Here is a 21,377-nt window from a genome sequence, read left to right on the forward strand (position 1 = left end):
ACTTAGTTGGCTGCCTCAAGCATTCTGCAAGTATCTAAAAGGGAGCCGTTTTGACATTTGATACTCCAAAAAATCATCTTGTACTTCTTTCCGGCGAAAGAAAACAAGAGGTTAGAAGTGTGAAGACTATTTGTAACACATGAACAATTGTCAATTGTAAATGTGTGTGCGGGACTCACACACATCAACAGTTTCAATGGTTGGTATTCTTGTGCTCGAACGATTATCAATTGTAGATGTGTGTGAGAATTACACGCATCAACACAATCCGTTTAATGGTTTACAAATGAATCTGAAAATAAAATACAATCTTATACGCAAATCTATAACTCTCACTTAACATTGTGTGTGTGTGCGCGTGAATTATTATTAGCACTTTAAAAATCTCATTTGACATTCCAAACTTTTTATAATTAGAAAAAAAAATACACTTATGAAGTAAAATGAGATTTTTGAAGGATTAATAACAGTTCATACATACATACATACATATATCTATCTATCTATAAATCCGTATTACAAAATATCTATTAAATGTACTGCAATTCCTATTCACAATGGAGAAAAAAAATCTACTTCTTTCGTTACCCCAAACATGCCGGGATGCTTTAATATGTAGTACAAAAATCTACTTCTTACGCAAATCCATATTTTTGCCCTCTCGTGTTTTGAGGACAATAGTTTTTTTGTTTAATTGAATGAGATGCTTTATTAAATATCACTAAATAATACATAATGATAGAAAATTTATTCAAAACTTAAACGTAAATGTCAAAAATTAAATTTGTGTCTCAACTAAAAGACATGATGCCTGATTAATAAACCCAATTCCTCTTTTGATTTAATGATCCTGAGCCTAAGGATCAAATGATCCGAGCGGTTGAAATTTGATCCAATTATTACAACTTTAGAGAGATTCCTGTTTGTAGCTATTGAATCATATTTCTACGGTTCGGATCATTTGATCCTTAAGTTCAAAATTAAACAAAATGTTGTAAAAGTAAGAGAACAAAACAATTATAAACTAAGAAAACAAAATTAAGTCACTTAGTATTATGGTATGGTAATATTTCTCTTCAGTTGTAAATAAGAGATCTTATGTTCAATTATCGTCAAATGCGAATTTGAATTACATTATTGCTATTCTGTGTGAGATTAAGCCCGCTTCATTCCTATAAATAGTATCGTTTGTTAAAAAAAAAAAAAAAAATCTAAAAGAGAACAAAACAAAGTTAAAGCAGAAAATAAAATTTGCAAAACAAAAAAGAGTACAGCAAATATCTATAGCCCGGCGTCGTTTCAGACCGCAGAGGAAGAAGGAGAGGGACCGAGCGCACTTCGGCCTCAGTTGCCGGAAGAAGAGAGAGAAAGATAGCGACGTCCACCCGCTGCTGCTCCGGTAAGTCTCCGAACCATGTCGTTCCTCCTTCTTCTTCAGTTCTGTCCTTCTCCCTGGTTCGATTCCTCAACGGCGTTTCCGTTCGAAAACTGTGCGTGACGACGCATGTCTGTGTAAACCCTAGAATTTGGTTTTGTCAATTTTCGTTTTTGTGTGGAAAATTAAAGCTTCTTTTTTCATCGGGAATTAATGAGTAGTCGAGAAGTATGTGTTCCAATACAATTATAGATAAAGAATAAGAGTCGAATTGATTGATGAAATGGAAGTACAGTCGTATGAGATTGGTGGGTTTTGAGAGTAATGAAGGCCATGAAGTGCCTATTTAACTAATTTCAAATTTTAAATTAGGAAACGGGTTAATTTTTTTAGCTGTGGTTGCACTGGAATATGTAGCAGGATTAGTGTAAAGAATTGTTTATTCTGTTGATTGAATCCCGCACTTGAATGGGTCGAAGAAAGTTATTAACTTTACAAATTGTACTTACATTTTTCACTTTATTTAGTTAATTTCAAATTTAAGTTCAGGAACTGGGGGCATTTTTATAATTTATGTGTTTATTTCACTTTGATTGCATGTAAATATGTAGCAAGACGGAACGGTATTGAGTAACAGGATTAGTGTAAAGACTTGTTTGTTCTGTTGATGCAATCTTGTACTTGAATGGGTGAAACAAAAGTTAAAAACTTTACAAGTTCTAAATATATTTTTCACATTATTTTTTAATTTTTTTTGGCATAACAATACAGTTTTTATGGCAGCAGGGGATGTAAAAAACTGAGCAACAGCATAATGAGTAACGTTGAAGCTTTTGATGGACAGATATTGGCTGACAAGCTTTCAAAACTCAACAGTTCACAACAATGCATTGAATGTATCCTCTTAAGAAATCCCCTGTGTACAGTACTTCATGGTTGAGCTAATTTATGTTTTGGTAATGATGTTTACAAGGAGGGAATCACATTTGTTTCTGTGTAGCTGTATTACGCATCTACTGATTAACATACTCTTTTATAAGAATTTTTGGTAAGAATAAAACACTAATATATGTTTTATATTACTAGGATCTTGCTGAATCTAATTCAAGACAAATTTATACTTTTCCCTAATTTTAGATTTGTGAAGAAACTTGTAATGTTAAAGTTTGTACCTTTTCTGTATGCTCTTGTTTTTGGCTGCGTTAAAATTGCATTAGTTGATGAAGTTTCAACTGTATCTATGTTTTCTCTTTGTGCTATAGTTTACAAGCAACTATCACACATATATTACATGTTAGAATGACTGTTACTGTAGGAGGAGAAAGAGAGAGTGATGATAGTTATTGTAGAGGAAGAGAGAGTGCTAAAAAGATTGTGTAGAGATTTTTGTATTTTATTTTATTGAAATGAATTTTAGTTACTAGTTATCCAAATTATATATTTTATTTTCTTTTATTGAGGGTAAAATGCACGTTGGAGGTTCTTTTTATAGTGTAAGTGCCTATATTTTTTTTTTTTTTTTTTTTTTTTTTTTTTTGCAAATGTTGGTCCTTTTTATATCTATACTTCCCTTAATAATAGTCTAGATTATGTAAATAACTTTTGCCATCCACTTCTCGATAGATACTATTTTGATGTCCTAGAATGTGATTTTTATTAAGTTTATTGACTGTACTACGATGTATGTTCTAGGGTGGATATCTTGTCCACTTTGTTTGCATTTTGTTGAGTAGCAGTAACATTTCTTTCTTTAAAAGAAAATGTAACTATTCAAATTATATGGAGGATCATTCTTGTGCATATATATGCCTCCCACTCTTTCCTCCCCTTAACGATATATTGTTTCTCGTTCTAACACACTAATATTTTGTTTATAAAACTTAGGTGATGCATTGATGATGGCAGTATCTGCTATCTCGAAGTTATATCCATCGTGAAGTTATATTTAAATTTTTTTTTTTTCCCATCATGACTTCTTTGAGCCGAAAAACTGAACGCTCCTAAATGACTTCCTTCTTTCTTTTCCTTTTCCCGCCTATTGGTAATTAAGGCTCACAGACCTGGGGCATAAACTTAACATGAGCTCTTGGTGGCAAGTGGCTGTACCACTTAAGTTCTCTGTAGAGATTGCTGCTAAATGCCTTAGCAGCTGTGCTGCTTTATTAGATAAATAGTGAACAGTGATTTAAATTTGTCATGTGAACGTCTTAGCATGGCTTATCTCTTGCATCTTGTACATCATGTTACTTTATTTTAGATGACATCAATATTAAGAGTTCTAGGCCCCAGTTGTTATGCTTGACTAGCTCGGACTGGATTAGCTTCAAGGACTAAGTTGGATTGGCCTGGCTTGGACTAAGCAGTATAAGAATAGCAAAGTTTGGTGCAGTGCCGAACTAAGCTACATTACTAAAATATTAGACCCAAATTTTTATTTTGCCATATTCTAATTCTCTTTTATACTTATAAAAACAAAAAAGCTATTATTTTATTACTTTTTCACCCAACTATTTTTCTGCCCTTACTATTTAGAAGAGAACCGTTTTTTTTTAATTTTATGTGTCAATCTCTCTCTCCCTCTTCACTTCCTCTCAGAACTTCATAATTGACTGCAAATCTTCAAAATCAAACCACAAAGCAAGAAAGAGATTGAAAATTTAGGAATTGGGCTTAGTGCAGAAGTTACGGTACAGCAGGTATAACAGTGCAGGATGGTTGAGTGAAGGGTGCATGTGATTGGCTCGAAGCTGGGAGATGGGGAAGGGTCTGCGATCAGGGAGTCTGGACTGGGTTTTATGTTTTCTGGGTTTGATTTGGGCTCGCATGCCCTTTTCCTTCTAGTCCGGTTTAATACCTAGCTATTACTCAGGATTGGTTGGCGTGATTTAGTGAGGCGTGGAGTCTAGGCGAGTCTAGTTTAGTCTCATTTAAGTTAGTCCTTGGTCATACCAAGCATGGGATTAGTAACCCTAGCTACTCCGCTCCCACCTAAGAAGGTGAAATAAACGGGGCCCTATAATTTGCAACTGTATAACAATTTCGTCCAGAGCTGCAACCCTATACGGTCTTTTATACTGTATCCTTTAGAAATGATATTTCTTCAGTAAATTTTCTGGTAAACATATTTGATAATATAGGCACATATATTGACTTCTGGATGTATTGATAATACCTTAGTTCTTATTTTATGAGATTTGTACATAGATGTAATGTACTACCTGATCACTTAGCTCCAACTATGATGTTTATATTATGTGCTTCCTTAATCATTTAAATAGCTTTATCCCGTTGGTGTATTTCTCACCGAAAGAAAGCAAGGCAGATTGTTGAAATGTGGGATAAATGTTTTAATTCTGCCCAGAAAGATCAGCGCGTGGCTTGTCTATATTTGGCTAATGACATATTGCAAAACAGTAGGCGAAAGGGCAGTGAATTTGTGAATGAATTCTGGAAGTTCCTTCCTGCAGCTCTTAAGCATGTTTATGAAAATGGTGATCAACAGGGAAAGAAAGCTGCCACAAGACTGGTGAGCATCTATGAATGTTCTCTTTTGTTTTACAAATAACAGTATTGAATAGCTGTATGATTATGCTACCATCAATAGATATTTGGATGTGTGCATGCATGCATGCATTTACTTGACCTGAGACTACAATGTTAAGTGACTTAAATCTATAGTAGTGGGCCGGAGAAACTTTGACGATTCTGTAGTGTTTGTATTTTCGTCAAAGTGGAAACTGAACCCAAGTCCTTTTTAGATACTCCAGAGGATTTCACTACCTAGCCAACTGAGTTTGCAGATATTAACCCAAAAAAATTGGTAGATTGCTCCCACTCTCCGGAAGACAAGCATATAATGGACTAGAGTGAACCAGTTTAGTGTCCACTCTTATTTACGTTTCCTTTTGATCATTTGTGCATAGCAATATAGTCTCATTATTTCCTCTGTAAGTAAGCTATGTCGTTTGTCCAGGTTGACATATGGGAAGAAAGAAAGGTTTTTGGGTCTCGAGGGCATAGTCTTAAAGATGATATGATGGGAAGGAATCCTCCTGCTCCACCTGCAAGCAATGGAAAAAGTTCAAATCCTATCAAGATAGTGAAGAGGGATGCACACTCAGTTAGACTTGTAAGCACTTTGGGCAGTCTTTAATGTTGGTTTATATTCAATGCCTATAATTGTACTCTTATTTATTGTGAGCTTGTACATGCCTTATTATTCTTCTAAACCTCAGAAATTGGCTGTTGGAGGTCTGCCAGAAAAAATACTTACCGCATTTCAACCTGTTCTTGATGCACATCTTACGGAAGAAGCTGCTTTAAACAAGTGTAATGCTGCTGTACTTTATGTGGGTAAAATTGATGAAGACGTTGAAAACACCTTGATTCATGGTAAGAGTTAGGACATGTGGTTAAGTTCATAAATGTTGATTATATGTTACTTTGTTCGATGATAGTCATGGAACTAGATGACAAAACATAACTTTTATGGGGTGAAAACTAGGTTCTGTTAATTCTGACTTTAATTGTTGTATGTTTATAATGCTAATTCTACAAATCAATTGATTACCAAAAGCATATTTATTGCATTTGAATGGTGGGGAGTGGAAGTTATCTTCAATGCCGTAGGAAATATGTCTCTCAGGGCTATTTCTATTTCCTAGTTCAAAACTTCTTGTTTGTAATGGAACTAGAATCCAATTCTGGAAGATACTAGGGTAGGTGATTCATCCCTTCAATTTTCATTCATTGATGTTTATAGATATTGTTTGATCATAATCCGGTTGTATCCTCCTTAGATCCATTTTATCCTCTGTAGCCTTGTCTTGGAACTTAAATCATTCCAAGAATCCCAAATGACACGGTGTTTGTGGATGTCTCAAATTTGTTGTCTCATACCAGTAATATGTCTTTGAGTTAAGCTTAGTCTGATAGAAGGCATTGTTCTATTTATGTGTCTGGGGACTTGTGCTATGCTTTAAAAAGATCCTGTGTCTGATTATCTCATTGCTGTCTCCTGTTTATATTAGCTGGTGAATCAACTGAGCACATCTTTTTACATTGTTCCTGCAGTTCACAAATCTGGTGTAACTTGTTGCTTGATTTTTCTAAGAAATAGCTACGCACTGTTGACAGAGGTCTTTCTGAGCCAATAAGAGAGCCTTTAAACTCTGGCCAATAGGAGAGCCTTTAAACTCTGCCCACTAAGAGAGCTTTTAAACTCTGGCTAATAGGAGGGCCTATCTACATGGTTGTAAAGGAAGAGAAGAATTTTTTAAGATAGAGAGGAGTTGACTTTAATGCTGTACAAATTAAATTTCTTGCTTCCTCTTTGTTGCATTTTATGGATGCTGGATTTAACATAACCCATCTGGATTGGTTGCATTTATAGTTGGTGTGGTCTAGGTGGAATGTGTTGTGTGTGGTTTTGCGTGTTTCTTGTCAGATAGAAAAAAATTAGTATATTTTTAATAAAGGGGTGGCTGTTGTTGGTCCACAAGTAGCAATAGGGCAAACCATTTATTCCTGGACAAGCAGTGGTTACAAAATAATTAAGATCTGGAGAGAATTATCTTGTAATGTTAATGTTCAATGGCCTTTGAATAGTGGTGGATTTGTGATTTCTGGTTGATGGCACTCTTGAAGGAGAGCCATGTGTTTTGGGGATTTTCTTGTAACAATTGTATGCACGGAAATTTGATTGACAACTCATTTCTTCTTTCAACTCATCTTCTATTGTTTTGAAGGCTATGGTACCACTTAAGGGATTAGTAATAGCTTCAAGTGCTTAATGGGAATGACTCGTTGATTCTGTTTGCCTTTCTTCCTGTCATCGTATCATGTGTAGAGTAGAAGCTGAAAGTGCATGACATGATTCTTTGTTTCCCAATTGCTTTATATTATGGTTAAGGTTGTTTAAGGAAAATATTGAGTTGGGCAATTCCAACATCTTGTCCTAGTTTATTTTGTCAAGGGCGTGAGTTTTTTGGCTGAGGATATATGAGAGAAGTTTCTGGGAGAGGTAGAGTGACGGCTGTGTTTTGGGTGGTTGGGTTCAGAAGAAACTGGAGAACCTTTGACAGATTTAGGGGAGAGGGGGTGGAGATTTTGTGACATAAAGTTCTCTACTGGGATATTATGGGGGATTGGACCTTTGGTTTCTTCAGAATTTCGAGGAACACCTATTTATACTGTTTTTGTAGATCAGAGTACTCCTCTTACTTGACAGAAAAATTCTATTTTATACAATTTTATGCTAGGATAATTAAAATACAGGTTATTTGTACAGGGGATATCGTGTCCTCTGATTTGCACATTTTCAATTTAAGTTGGAATATTTGTTTGTGTCAAAACAGAAAAAGGTTAGGATGGACTTGTTTGGAGACAATATGATCAGTTTGAATGAACTCTCATATAGCTCTATTAAGATGGTCATTTTATTTTGATAATTTGAGAGTGAAATATTTCTGGTCCTGTTTTCTTTTGCTAGTTTAGGAAAAAGATGTTTTGACCCTTTTCCTCTTTGTATAGCTGTATTATGTGGTGCTTGTGAGGGAAAGGAATGCTAGAAGTTTAGAACCTTTGAGGATACTTTGCAGCAGTTTTTGGCCATTTTTGTTTCGTCTGTTTTTCAAATGGATGTCAGTACATACTTTAGAGTTGTACAGTATAAGTGCATAGACTCGTGTATAGATTTTAGATCTTACTTTGCCCCCTCTTCACCTTCTCCCTTCCTCCTTCTTAATGCTCACCTCTTTCCTATACCTTTCTTTCTCTGACCTGTTCGTCCATTCAGCCAATTACTAGATAAATTAAAAGTAGCAACTTATCTTGTTTCCTAGTCTTAAAGAGGTTTAATTAATCTCTGCCAAGTGATTGAAAAAGTCTCACATCAGAATGACAGGCTCTCCTCTCTTTTTTTTGGTCACACTATTGGTTCATTGTCCAAGTTATTTTGTGTGCATTACTGCATTTTCATTTTTTTTTTCATGAGTTGTATTTCCAAAAGGCTCTGTGACTGTGTCTATTCTTTTACTCAGATGTAAATTATGCATCATCGATAGACTGCTAGGGGCAAATTGAATTGGTTTATTTGATTAATCAAGCTAGTACACTGGCTGCTATTACTATTAATAGGTTGGCCTGGAATAATCTCATCTTAGTCTTTTATTATGTCCGTCTCGAGTGTAGTTCTAGGAGTAACAATTGCAAGTTTCAGACTTTAGGAATAAAAAAAATCTTAAAACAAGTATCATTTAAAATGAGTATCCCTTTCTGTGTATTACTATTTAGGAATGACCATGTAAGTAGAATAGGAAGTTGCTAGGCATTGAATCTACATCTATCCTTGTGTATGTTTTGTTTCCCTTCGCTGATTTAAGTTATTTGAGGAACTCTAAAACAGTTAGTTGCTATATGATATTATTTATGATTGCGATATCTAAAAGGTATTATTTGAAAAAATTAAATTGCTGAATTTTGAAAATAATATGATGGATTGGAAAATATAAGTATTCCATCCAGAACCTTAAGATCAAAGAAATCCCTTTATTTGATATGTATGCTGATATTTACACTGTTTAGATTTTCATGCATGTGATGTAATATAGATGGTTGAACTCTTTGATGCTTTCAGTAAACATAATACTGGTCCTGTGTTAAATTTGTTGAACATCTCCTGATGTATATTAGTGCCATGTAGAATAGTTTTATTGATTTTCCCGTTCTAAACTGTGTAATCAGGAACTCAGCAGGGATCCACATTGTTGGATGATTTGAAAGAGCAAGAAGATGCACTTAATCAATCTGTTGGGCAACTTGAGAGCTCGGAGGCAACAAGATCTGCCTTGGTTTTGCAACTCAGAGAAGCACTTCAGGATCAAGTACAATTTTTTTTTCTATTCCACTTATGTTATCACTTGTGCGGCTTTGTTTAAGATTTCAGATGTTGATGACTAAATGCTAATATTTACAGGAAGCAAAGCTGGAAGTTGTTCGCACTCAATTGCAGGTAAAAGTAGCTAACTAAACTTCATTTGCCCCTCTTAAAATTAAGAAGTCTTTCTTTCTCTTGGAAATGGTGGGCATATACCTAGTCTTTATAATTTGATTTACAAGGGGTTTTATCACTGAATGTTATCAAGATCAACTAGTTGTCAACGTCAGTTCCTCATAATCTTTATAGCTAATAGAAATTGTGGTATTATCAACTCAATGCCTTGATTCTGTTGATAATGAAGTCTTGAGTTTGATTCCTGCATTCCTCAAAGTTGAGATCTATTGATTGAAACGGCTAGATGATGTTTGTCGTTAGAATAAGAATTAATTTTGTGGTGTTTTGTAGGAAAATGTTTGCTTGACAGTAAACTAAACTGTAGGAAAACTGAATCTTGATGTTACTCCTATATTCATATATTGTAGCAGAGAATGGAATATGATACATTTGTATCAACCTTAGGTCTTAATTAACATATGCATTTAAATGTGCACATATCCTACACAATTAACTATGATGGCTGTCAAGAGTGTAGGTGGTTAGTGATACTAGCTTGTATTTTGATGCATATGCTCTTTCTCTTGTTTCTTTTGTTTGCTTCAACTCTTTCCCATGTCAATTCTAATCTTAACCCAAGTCAGTTCGGTTCAAATCTGTCCTGTATCAGTTCTAGGTCTCTATGCGAGGCAACTAATATTTTAAGCGGCTTTGTTTTAGCTTGTGTATTGTCTTTGGTCCTTTTGCATAAACAAGTTCTAGTTATCATAATCTTGAGAAGAGTTGAGAAACAAACTTGTATAGAAGCATATTAAATTCCCAGAACAGAAGTAATACTGAATTGGCAGAAAATTTTAATTTTGATTAAAAAGTACAACGATTTTAAATTTCTGCAGAAAATTTTAACAGAATTTGTATCTGTCATAATGTCATCAACATGCATCATTTTTGGCCTACTCTCAGATGACTTTTTAAAAAAAAATAAATAAGTAAAATGTAGGCTTTAGAAAGTATAAATTTCTAAGATCTTTGATTAATAATCTTTTCCCGTCCAACTGTATGTTCATTTTTTTAGGACTTTAAATAGAAATATTATTTTGTTGAGTTTGTAGGTTGATAAAATAAAATGATCTTTAAACTCGTTTTTTAAATGTACATAAAATATGGGCAATACCGTTCCTCATAATTTAGAATTTTTTTTTTTCTTATGGCCTTTATATCAGGCTTTGGCAATGATAAAGACCAGAGAGTTTTCCACTCGAAGTTGGGAGAGATTTTTCAGTGTACCCGGAATACAAGGCGGCACACCACGTGTCATAATATAAGTGAAGGGACATGAGAAATATACCCTAAAAGTGGGACATATCAACCATGTCGTTCACTTATATTATGACATGTGGTGTACCGCTATGTGTTTTGGGTACACACAAATTTATCCTAGGTTGGGACTTAGTTAGGGTTGCGTGGAGGTTATTTTGCTGGAGTTACTAAATGTATTTGTTTTTGGTTGGGAGGGGAGGGTTTAAGTTTCCCTTGGCTCCTTTTTCTGCATATCTCTGAGAAGCAAATTCAATCTTTTATTCTTATTTTTTGGAAACCACCACCCATGGATATAGACATTCTGCACAAATTACATTAAATAATGTGAAGAAATAGTCAGTGTAGGTTGTAAACACCCTAGTGTTTACTGTTTAGGGATGATTGAGTTAATTTTACTGATTTCTGGAAATGTTTTGGCATCCCGCTGGCCTTCAGCCTCACACTGAAGGTGCCTTGGAGTCACTCCAAGGTTGTTGTGCCTCACAAACAAGCAGGAAACCCTAAATTTCTTTCCATTAACACTTATTTTTTTTTAAAGATTAGGGCAACTCCAGTGCAAAGATGTAAAACCGAGGATGTAAATAGGCCTTTTACATCTCCGGTGTCATCTTCATTAGAATATTCCAAGATGCAAAACTATTTTGCTCCAGTGGTAAAATGTTAAATTTGGGATGTTAAATTTGCATTTTCATCTTGGAACTTATATTCTCCCACTGGACAGGCAGATAGTTAAAAATGCATCCAGTTTTATTTAAACAACTTAAAAAAAAATACATTTTTTAATTTATTAAACTACAATTTCAAATTATTATTTTATTATTTGAATTATGGCAGTACAAATATTTTCTAGCAATTGCCTGCCAATTTCCAATTATTCATTGCCGTTGATTGAACATTGCTTAAATTTAATTTGATCTCTTATGTATTTGTTGATTAAAGAGAAATATATCTCCCAGGGATTGATGATCATAGAGGAGTTGACAATTAGTGACGTGCCAAGAGCACAGTTTTGTATTTTTTGAATTACTTTTAAGGAAAACTAATGAAAAAGGCTTGAAAACTTTGAGTTTTAACGATAAGGACAAATAAAGGGTAAAGTGAATAGTACTATGATTGACTTTTTAGTGTAAAAATGTGGTTTTTCGTTAAAGTGAACAGTACCGGGAGCTTTTCGTTAAAGTTCCCTTACTTTTATGCATCAAGTACTTGGCTTGGAAGAGCTTAAATGTTGGCGAATAAATGCGAAATTGTGTGTAAATGGTGTGTTGCCTTGAATGCTGGCTATCCAAACTCCGGCAGCTTATTCTATGTTTGTGATGTATATATAGGAGCTATTTTTTTTTTTTTAATTTTTTTTCAGGTGGGTTGAATAATTTACATGCCAAATTTGCAGTCCACTGAACTTCAAAATTAGTTTAGAGTTGTAAATTGGCCATTTCAAGATTAGGAGACGCAAACTAATTTTCTGTGTATAAAGTTGGTTTGGAGTAGAGCATATCAAACCACATCTTATAATGCAATTCCCTTTGTACTAGCTACTCTTTGCGATTAACAGGATTGTTTTGTTTCCATGCAGGTTGCTCGACATCAGATTGAGAGAGTAAGTAATATTAAAAGGAGACTGAGTTTGCCCCAGGTTCTGAAATCCGAAAGCAATATTGTTAACATGACACCTGAATCTACCAGGGGGTTAGAACCAAATTTACTATTAGTCCAACAAACTGGCCTCCCACCTCAGCCTCCAATGCAGCCTATGGTTTCTTTTGCCCCTGTAAAAACTACCGATGAAGAGAACAAGAAAGCAGCAGCAGCTGCTGTGGCTGCTAAGCTTGCTGCATCTACCTCTTCTGCACAGATGTTAACGTCTGTTCTTTCATCTCTTGTTGCTGAAGAAGCTGCCTCTATGACTGGTAGCCTGAAATCAGCTGGTTTTACATCAGGATTATCCATGTTTCCTCCAGAAAAACGGCCCAAGCTTGAGAAACAAATGTCTGATGGTAACAATCCTGATGGTGCATCAGGATTATACATGTTTCCTCCAGAAAAACGGCCCAAGCTTGAGAAACAAATGTCTGATGGTAACAATCCTGATGGTGGCAATGCAGCCTTTTTTACGCCTCTCCAACAGCAGGCAATGACCAGTGTTCCAATCGCGTCATCAGCAACCATGCAGCCTATGTCCCACAGTAACCAGATGCAAAGTCCTTTTAGTCCGCTGCCACCACCCCTGGCACCATCACCATCTACTGCAACTACACCAGCGAATCAATATGTCCAATCTTCTGGTCTTATGGTGGGTGGAATTCCTTACGGATATGGATCAAATACCTTACCGCCTCCACCGCCTATACCTCCACATATTTCAATGAGTATGTCAAGGCCCAGTCCGCCGCAACAGCAGTCACAGCCTCAGCAGCAGCAGCAGTTGCAGCCGGCTGCTGGGGGTTATTATCGGCCACTTGGTATGGGGTTCTACGGGCAAAGCAATCAGTCAAATACGCAGCCAGTAGTACCTCGACAGTAAGTTCTGTTTATTTTACCTAGTCAGAATCTCCTATCCTGGATCGTGGGCAAAACCATCCAAGGTACCCACAACTTTTGGTGACAAGATCGTCTTGGAAATCTATGGAGCCGGTGTAATTTCTCAGAGGCATTGTGTTGTAATGTAAATTAGTAGAGAATAGCGTCTCCTCCAGCACCTAGGTTCATCTCCCCCTTGCCAATTTATGCACAGAGTCCTTTGATGTGTCGTAGAACGTAAATTTCGCGGTAGCTATGTTTCAATTTGACATGAAGTGCCCAACTTGATGTACCTGTGCAAACTTCATTGGCGTTGTAAACAGCGTTTGGGGCATGTAACTAAATGTGTACTTTAAATGTTGGATGTGCTTTCCCTTGTTAGTGTCTCTTCAGCTGCCTCCGAGAGGCCGCGTCCCGGTCGACGTTAAGACGAGGAGTATTCTCGGATTTAGAGCTGTTGGGAGATCGTTTCGTCGACTCGCCTCACTAGTGGGATGATGCTTTGTTGGTTAGAATTGTGCTTTATATAGTAGTTACAAATTATAGTGATAGTTAAGCTATATGATTATATGCGTTAATCAATTTAATCTCGAGTAAAACTTGTTTTATTTTTATCTTAAAATCCATGGTTTGGTTTTGCGCCATGTCTTTCATGAGCTGCAAGTGCTCTATATCCATTTTTGAAGTCTCTTTTTTGAGTCTTTCTAGGTTTTTTTTCTACCTCTTTTGCCGTGAGCTTCCGTATCATAGTTGCATCTTCTTAGTGGAGCATTTATAAGTCTTTGGTTTATGTGTCCAAACCAGCTTAATTAATTTTCTCATCTTATCTTCAATGTGGGCACTCTTACTTTACTTTGGATATTCTCGTTCTTAAATCTATCATTTCTCGTGTGCTCACATATCTACCGAAGCATTTTTTATTTTCTCGGTAATATATTTTGGAAAATGAGAGAATTCGTGAGGAGCAAACAAAGAAAAGTTGGGAGATTTGTTCATTATTACAATACAAGGAAGGTTTAGCATCTACTTTTTTATTGGAGCAAGCAAACCATTGTTGAAGGTATAGCGTATCTTACAAATAAAATCAAAGAGAAAATATATAATTGGTTAGGAAGTTGCAGCTGTTGAGTAAGCTGTCTCTTTTAAATTCTAAATTACAATTAAAACAAAAAAGCGACGCGTTATTGACATTCTAAACAAGTTGTTATGTACTATTATAAATAAATAAATAAACTTATTTTTCCTCTCTTGCAACCCATTTTGTTGGGGAGGTCAGTGAACTTGATCGCTGTGTAACTAAAACCAAATGAAGAAAATGTGAAGTTTTGACCTGACACATTCCAACTCGGTTTGTCCACTAGGACTCCGAATCGAGTTGTGCTAGCCGACACTTAAAAGGTGACAAAGTCATAAAGTGTAGTGAGGTGGAAAATGTGAATGAATTTAAACCTAAAAGTGCCTAAATACAAGAGTGCACTGTGAGCGGGAATGAACCCATTTCACACGTGATGTCAGAACATAAGTAAAGTACAATAGAGTGGATTGAGAATCATACCATTGAAGGTAATCTCCAATACCAAGATTTGCCACGAATCCTCATTGATAAGAAAGCTCAGCTATTAAAACCTGGAGAGGCGAAAAATAAGGGTGAGTGAGCCTGAAAATAAAGTTTTAATAAAAACCTTTTGAAAACGTTATAACCCCATGCTGTAAAGTCTGTATAGTTTCCAGAAAATCATACTACGTATAAGTATGAAATCAAATGTAAATCAACAGTAAATCCAGAAATATTCCAAATCATTACATATTAGCAGCAGCATAATAAAATCAGGTGCTCATCAATCTTGCTGTACGACAGTGTCAGAGTTGCCTATTATTGCAACATGTACGACAGTGTCGAAGCAACATGTACAACAGTGTCGGAGTTGCCTATGATTGCAACTTGTACGATAGTGTGTGGTGCGAGTGTGCCGACGAGAGCGTCGGGCCCCTAAGGGGGGGGTGAATTGTAACATCCCACATCGACCAGCAGAGAGGGAGTGATGTACCTTATATGTACTTGCCCACCTCCATATAACACGAGACCTTTTGGGAACTCACTGGCTTCGAGTTCCATCGGAACTCTGAAGTTAAGCGAGTTTGGGCTAGAGCGATCCCAGGATGGGTGACCTACTGGGAAGTTCTCGTGTGAGTTCCCAGAAACAAAACTGTGAGGGCGTGGTTGGGGCCCAAAGAGAACAATATCATGCTACAGCGGAGCTGAGTTTGGGATGTGACACTACCTCAGTCGAGCTAACGATTTTCTTGAACAACTTAAAAGAACGGAGTAACATGGGAGACTAATGACAACACACCGAACAAAATCAGACAATTGCGAATTATGGAGAGAGAATGAGTTTTCACCCTATTTGAGAAATTTTATATGTACTGAGAACACTAAACACATGGTGTACTAATCCATGTGCTATGGTATATTTAGGCGACAGAGTTATATACGCCCCACTTCTAGTTACACGTATGTTATAATACAAGTAAAATAATAACACTAATTTCACTTCGTGTATAGCAGAAAATTGTCATAGTGTATGGGCATGTAAACAAGGATAAATTTTAAAATTGGTCTATAACTTTCCCATAACTTTCACCTAGCTTTAACGAAAAATAAATAACAGGTCTATAACACATGTGTGATTGTAAATCATTAGGCTATCTTCAATGGAGAGGGTTAAAGGTTCAAAAACCAAAAAAATGATATGATTTGCCCAAATACGTATCTCCAACTGATGACTGAGCTATAATTTTATAGAGACCATCACATCATTATTTGGCGAAAGGGGCATCAGATTGGCCAAACGTGGCCCCCTCTTATCCCTTTTTTGAGGCCCAAATACTCAGTTGTAATAATTAATTCAAATTCAACGACTAGATTTGAAAACATCTAAGATAATTTAATTAAACTAACCAATAAATTTAAAGTATAAACTTACTAATAAATTATTAAGGTGGCTATGTTTAGTTCATTTGATTGGAGATGATATACGAGTATGATCTGATTTTATTTATTTAAAAATATTTTTTTGCATAACTGTATTTCAAAACGGAGCTAAATTTACCATTTTGGTTGGACATGGCCATAAGCTTTATTGGGTTAATAGTTTTAAGACAGAAAAAGGAAACAAGGCGCAAGCTTTAAAACGTTGTAGGCACGTCACGTCGGCGGTGCTCGCGTTGAATTGGCGTTGAACTCCGGATTCAGAAAGTCGTCTTCACGAATACAAATACTCTGAATAAACACATACACATGCATACACAGAATCGATAGATATACAATTTTTTTGATTTTTTCAGAGTTCTGGCTAATGAATAGTCACATACAGAAGAGCAAGCTATTCGTTTTGATTTTCAGCACAGAAATCACAGAAGAGCGAAAGTCTATTCAGTTTTGTTGGGATCGTCTGCGGAAGCCATTGGTAACGTAAGGTGAGGCGTCAACATATCTCTGTCTTCGCCTTCTTCAATTTTTGATTTGTTGATATTTCTTCGTTTTTGCTATTGTAAACTTGGTTTTTGGCTTTGAATTGGAAGATGGTACAAACCCATTTGATATTCCGAACTGAATCCGAGTTTTGTCATTGTTAGGGTTTATGAATTTGAAATTTGTGGGTGTATCTCAGTAGCTTTGGGACTGTATGCAGTAGTGGATTAGTGTGAAATTGCACTTGTTTAATGGTTGAATATTAAGTAAAGTGCTTGGTCTTCGATTTCATGGAAAGTTGTTGCTTTAATGGAAATTTGGAGAGAATCTGGTTTTGGGTTGTTTGCCATTGTGTGAAAGATTCGGTGGTTGGCTCGTAACAATGCGATTGATGAGATGGTTTGTTTGGAAATGCAGTGTGATTATATAGGAAGCGCCATGACATCACGAACTTTGAGGAAAAGGCTTCATCATGGGGATGTTGATGGGAAAAAGATGGAACATTTGGAGACGTCGGAGTCAGATGATCTTAATGTGCCTCTATTGGGGAATTATTCAGATAGACATGCAGAGGTGAGGCTTTTATTTGTTCATTTACATGGAGGGTGGGATTTTTTTTTTTTTTACCGGTAATAGTTATTTTTGGCCTTTTTGTGATTGATATCTTTCTGAGATGCTCCATAGGAAACGACACTTGAAGAGATCTGGGATGATGAGCGGAGAAAGGAACACCTCCATTGGACCCTTCTGTTTTCTCAGTTGATTGCACAGTGGGCACAGTGGTTAGGTATTCATTATTTTTGTTGTCAATAAGACCTTACCGTTTTACTGGAAAATCTTTCCTCAACTTTGCTCGTAAGGGATGGGGCATTATACGGCCAAATTTTTAGAACATGATGTAACCAAATAAACAGCAACCTTGAAGTTTCTGCCATTCTTGACCTTACTATAGAATTATTCTTAGAAAGTTAACCACTTGATAAGCAACCTATAATTAAGTGAAATATCCTAAAGAGCGGCAATATATTCGTTGGACGAGGTAAAAGTACCCTGAGGATCATTCAACACTCTATTGAGGAGTTATATATGGTTAAAATTAATATGACATAGCTCATTCCTCATATTTCGGATCCTGATCATTTTACTGTTTATACACTGAATTTTGCTCTGTAATATAGACAGTGGGAATATACTTTTAGTTTTGGAACTTAATTCTTTATGGTTTTCTCTTTGTAGCAAGTATTGTTCTTGGATCTGGATCGCTTATTGGACGGCTTTTGACCTTCTTTACAAGTACACAAAATGGAGCAAGCGCTAAGTTGTTTGCTCCTCCCCTTAGTCCTCTGCAAGTATGTGATCTGATCTTGATATCCATCTGAGAATGAAATGTCTATATCTTTATGATATATATTTTTGCTCTTGGGGTATACCCAAGGGGTGTGGGCTCATTTATAAGTTCTCTATCTTCTTTCATTTTCAGGAGTGTGGGCTGGTTTAAAATTTAAATACATGAATTTGAAACTTAGATGATTTTGGCTTGCTAACTGTTGGGGATCAAAATGAACTATTGAATACTTCATCACTTTCGGGTTGATATGTGATGAAAATTTGATCTGTTATTGGAAGCTGGTAGTTTCTCATTTTTCTTTTGGCTTTGGGCTTTGAGGATGGTGTAATTCCTTATAGTAGATCTCTTCGTTGCTCTTGACCCTCAATTTGATTTTTAGTTGTTAGGAGAACATGTCTTCTATATTGATGTTTGGAACAATGGGATGACTACTATTATACTGTTTATGCATCATTGATCTGTATAGATTGTATAATATAACTTTTTTTTAATATGGTGTTCACTTGCATGGGTATTTGTGTCCTCTAGGAAGCAAGACTCAGATATCTACGACAAAGGCTTCAAGTACCCTTTGATGGTTCTCGCATGGAGCATCAAGTAGGTCTTTTTCCCATTTGACAGCATTTTGATCATTTTTCTGTTGGTGTTACAAGTACTACTGTATACTCTGGTTTGTTATTATCATTATTTTCTTTGATTTTGGCTGGCCTTTCATGCCCAAAATGTCTAAACTTATGCTCTTTGTTCAGAGAAATTTAAGTATTTACAGTTAGATTGTTTGTTTAACTTTAGTCCAAGATGTGCACCCCTGGTATTCTTCTCATACGAATTCTGGATGCAGTCTCCATGAAGAAATTGGGAAAACATTGAACATTGTTTTTGTAAATAAAGAAGAATACCTTTTATATATATGTGTGAGTGAGTGTGTACATATACGTACGTACGTACATACATACATACATACGTACATACATACATACATACATTGTAATCAATGTCCGAATAGTTTTTAAAAATACAAGGGTTGTCTGTACTATTACTGGACATTGAAGTAATTAATTTAATTTTTTTTATTTCAATATTAAAAACAAATTGAGTTCGTTGATTGCAGGATGCGCTCTTAGAGTTATGGAGGTTGGCTTATCCGGATAAGGAGCTCCCACCTCTTCAATCAGACCTTTGGAAACAGATGGGCTGGCAAGGTTCAGACCCTTCAACAGATTTTAGGTACGTGGTTTAAACAAGATAAAAGTATTGTGAAGTGAGTCGCATGTATTTTTGTTTTGTCATATGTTCTTTGTGAAAAAAAAAAAATGATAACGATAAATTTCCAACCTTATTTGTAGAGGTGGGGGATTTATATCATTGGAGAATCTTATCTTTTTTGCCCGACAGTATCCGGTTTGTCTCCTTCTAACTTATTATTATTATTTTTTTCAATTATATATTTTCCAGTTACTTCAAGATTTATCCTAGTGTTTTCTTTTGTAACCTTTAATTCATTAATTTGACAAAAAAAAAAAAAACCTTTAATTCATTAAGCTTGAAATTCTTTGGCCCTTACTGTTCTGATAATTAATGTGATTTTAGTTTTCTAGTCAAAGATTTGTCTTATGACTTGCAAATGAACACTGATTGCTACATAACTAAACTTTTCATTCCAAGGCTGAGTGGAGAATCGTCTCAGCATATGAAATTTTGGGTTTCACAGATATTAATGATTCTGAAGTTGGAAATTTTCCTCAGTTGCCTTCAATTTTAGAGTAGGCTCTGTGGGAAGGACGAAAATATCGGCCTTATCTGGGATATCAGTAGATTGAGTGCTCAGAGTTACAGAAATGTCAACGAATATTGTGGCAGGGGTAGATTTTTAGCATCCTACTTTTTTAGCGGTGGTATCAAGGCTCTGTTTTGGATGCCATCGCTGTGGTAAACTCGAAGTCTCGCCCTTTTTTATGATTTGGTGAATTAGTAGTCCCCATTATTATCTTCACGTCCAAGAAAAGAAGGGTTTGAGTTCATTGTATTACATGGGAGAAATGCTTTTGGCTTTGGATGCTGGGACTGTTTTCTATTGGGTTAAGTGCTGGAAGGAGATGCTGATTTTTCTTTTCATTCTAACTAGAATAATACAACTTCCTTCAGATTGACTCTTTCTTATTATGGCTGTTTATCTTCTGTGTTTCCCAGCATCTGTCTTACAGTTCTCTTGTATATTCAAACCTTCTAGCTTATTGCATACATTACATGACAAGAAGCGCTGGCGTTAATTTTGTTAGGCTTTGATGCATGTGCATATGCATACAAAGAGTTCCTTTCAATGCTTCAATGCGTATGGTTGTCAAAATTTTGCTTTCTTTTGGAAATAGCATGCAAGATTTTGTATTGTAATTAAGTATTCATTTTGTTCCGTGTTTCCGCAGAAGTCATGAAAGGGTTAATGAGTTTCTGAGTTTATCCTCTTACAGGAATCATTCCAGAGATTGTTGCACAAGCAAGATGGAACTAGAGCTGAGTGGGAATATCCCTTTGCTGTAGCTGGCATCAATATTTCTTTTGTTTTGGCACAAATGTTGGATCTTCAATCAGGTACCGATAAATTTTTAAGTGAGAGGATGGACGATCTTGTAGTGTCAGATAATTATTCGATGAGAATGCATCATCTTAGCATGTTCATCTGAAGAGTTCATTTATTCCTCCGCCAAATTCTGAATGCTGATGCTGTGTTTATAAAGAAATAATCGGATATATTTCTCTTGCAGCAAAGCCAACTACTTTGGCTGGAATCCGTTTTCTAGAACTGCTTAAAGAAGATGAGATGGCATTTGATAACCTTTATTGTGTAGCCTTCCAGATGATGGATGCTCAATGGCTCGTAAAGCGTGCTTCTTTTATGGACTTCAACGTAAATGATTTTGTCGCTCCGCCTACAAATTTAAGATACAAAGCACTGCATTCTTCTGATTCTGATTCTGTTTTAATTTTTTCCAGGATGTCATGAAGTCTACGACAAGTCAGTTAGAACGCGAGCTAGCACTCGAAGATGTCTCCAGTGTAAAAGATTTACCAGCATACAATCTGTTGAGAAGATGATCCTTTCTCTGTTGTAAAGCAATTCTTTACTTTAGTGTTCTCATCATCTGTAATATCATAGATGAAATTCTATCTGGAAAATCCAGTAAGGTTACCAATGTAAAATACTTTCCTTATCATTCACGAAGATCTCGGATAGTTTGGGTTCCCCCTCCCTTTTTGGTTCAAGTCTTATCTCGTGATGGTCTACCCTGTCCTCCACGCAACTAGATCGGAGGTCTGGCGATTCTCTTCCCCCTCCTGCTTTTGTTAG

The 21,377-nt window shown here is 35.9% G+C and overlaps 2 protein-coding genes across 3 annotated transcripts; both read left to right on the plus strand.

Annotated features, from left to right (window-relative positions):
* Positions 1-1,269: 1,269 nt before the first annotated feature.
* On the plus strand, positions 1,270-13,816 carry LOC137745085 (uncharacterized). Its single transcript, XM_068484959.1, has 8 exons — positions 1,270-1,399; positions 2,162-2,271; positions 4,654-4,901; positions 5,349-5,504; positions 5,611-5,767; positions 9,119-9,258; positions 9,351-9,386; positions 12,265-13,816. The coding sequence occupies exons 2-8, from the start codon at positions 2,190-2,192 to the stop codon at positions 13,210-13,212; spliced, it is 1,767 nt and encodes a 588-aa protein (XP_068341060.1). The 5' UTR covers positions 1,270-1,399; positions 2,162-2,189; the 3' UTR covers positions 13,213-13,816.
* A 2,567-nt stretch (positions 13,817-16,383) lies between these two features.
* LOC137746197 (uncharacterized) lies at positions 16,384-21,270 on the plus strand. 2 transcript variants are annotated; one of them, XM_068486272.1, is made up of 10 exons: positions 16,384-16,688; positions 17,101-17,256; positions 17,368-17,470; positions 17,920-18,032; positions 18,560-18,628; positions 19,143-19,258; positions 19,378-19,432; positions 20,500-20,620; positions 20,794-20,936; positions 21,023-21,270. In XM_068486272.1, the coding sequence occupies exons 2-10, from the start codon at positions 17,122-17,124 to the stop codon at positions 21,122-21,124; spliced, it is 957 nt and encodes a 318-aa protein (XP_068342373.1). In that variant the 5' UTR covers positions 16,384-16,688; positions 17,101-17,121; the 3' UTR covers positions 21,125-21,270. The 2 variants fall into 2 exon arrangements, with proteins under 2 accessions (XP_068342373.1, XP_068342372.1); XM_068486271.1 differs by lacking the exon at positions 16,384-16,688 and having other exon boundaries at positions 16,848-17,256.
* Positions 21,271-21,377: the final 107 nt, after the last annotated feature.

Source organism: Pyrus communis, chromosome 9, assembly GCF_963583255.1.
Source record: "Pyrus communis chromosome 9, drPyrComm1.1, whole genome shotgun sequence".
NCBI lineage: Eukaryota > Viridiplantae > Streptophyta > Magnoliopsida > Rosales > Rosaceae > Pyrus > Pyrus communis.

Coding starts and splice junctions, on each gene's coding strand:
- LOC137745085 (XM_068484959.1), top strand. CDS start 2,190: ATGAGTAACGTTGAAGCTTTTGATGGACAGATATTGGCTGACAAGCTT. Junction 2,272..4,653: donor TTCACAACAATGCATTGAAT/GTATCCTCTTAA, acceptor TCATTTAAATAG/CTTTATCCCGTTGGTGTATT. Junction 9,387..12,264: donor TTGTTCGCACTCAATTGCAG/GTAAAAGTAGCT, acceptor GTTTCCATGCAG/GTTGCTCGACATCAGATTGA.
- LOC137746197 (XM_068486271.1), top strand. CDS start 17,080: ATGGTTTGTTTGGAAATGCAGTGTGATTATATAGGAAGCGCCATGACA. Junction 19,259..19,377: donor GACCCTTCAACAGATTTTAG/GTACGTGGTTTA, acceptor CCTTATTTGTAG/AGGTGGGGGATTTATATCAT. Junction 19,433..20,499: donor TTTTTGCCCGACAGTATCCG/GTTTGTCTCCTT, acceptor ATCCTCTTACAG/GAATCATTCCAGAGATTGTT.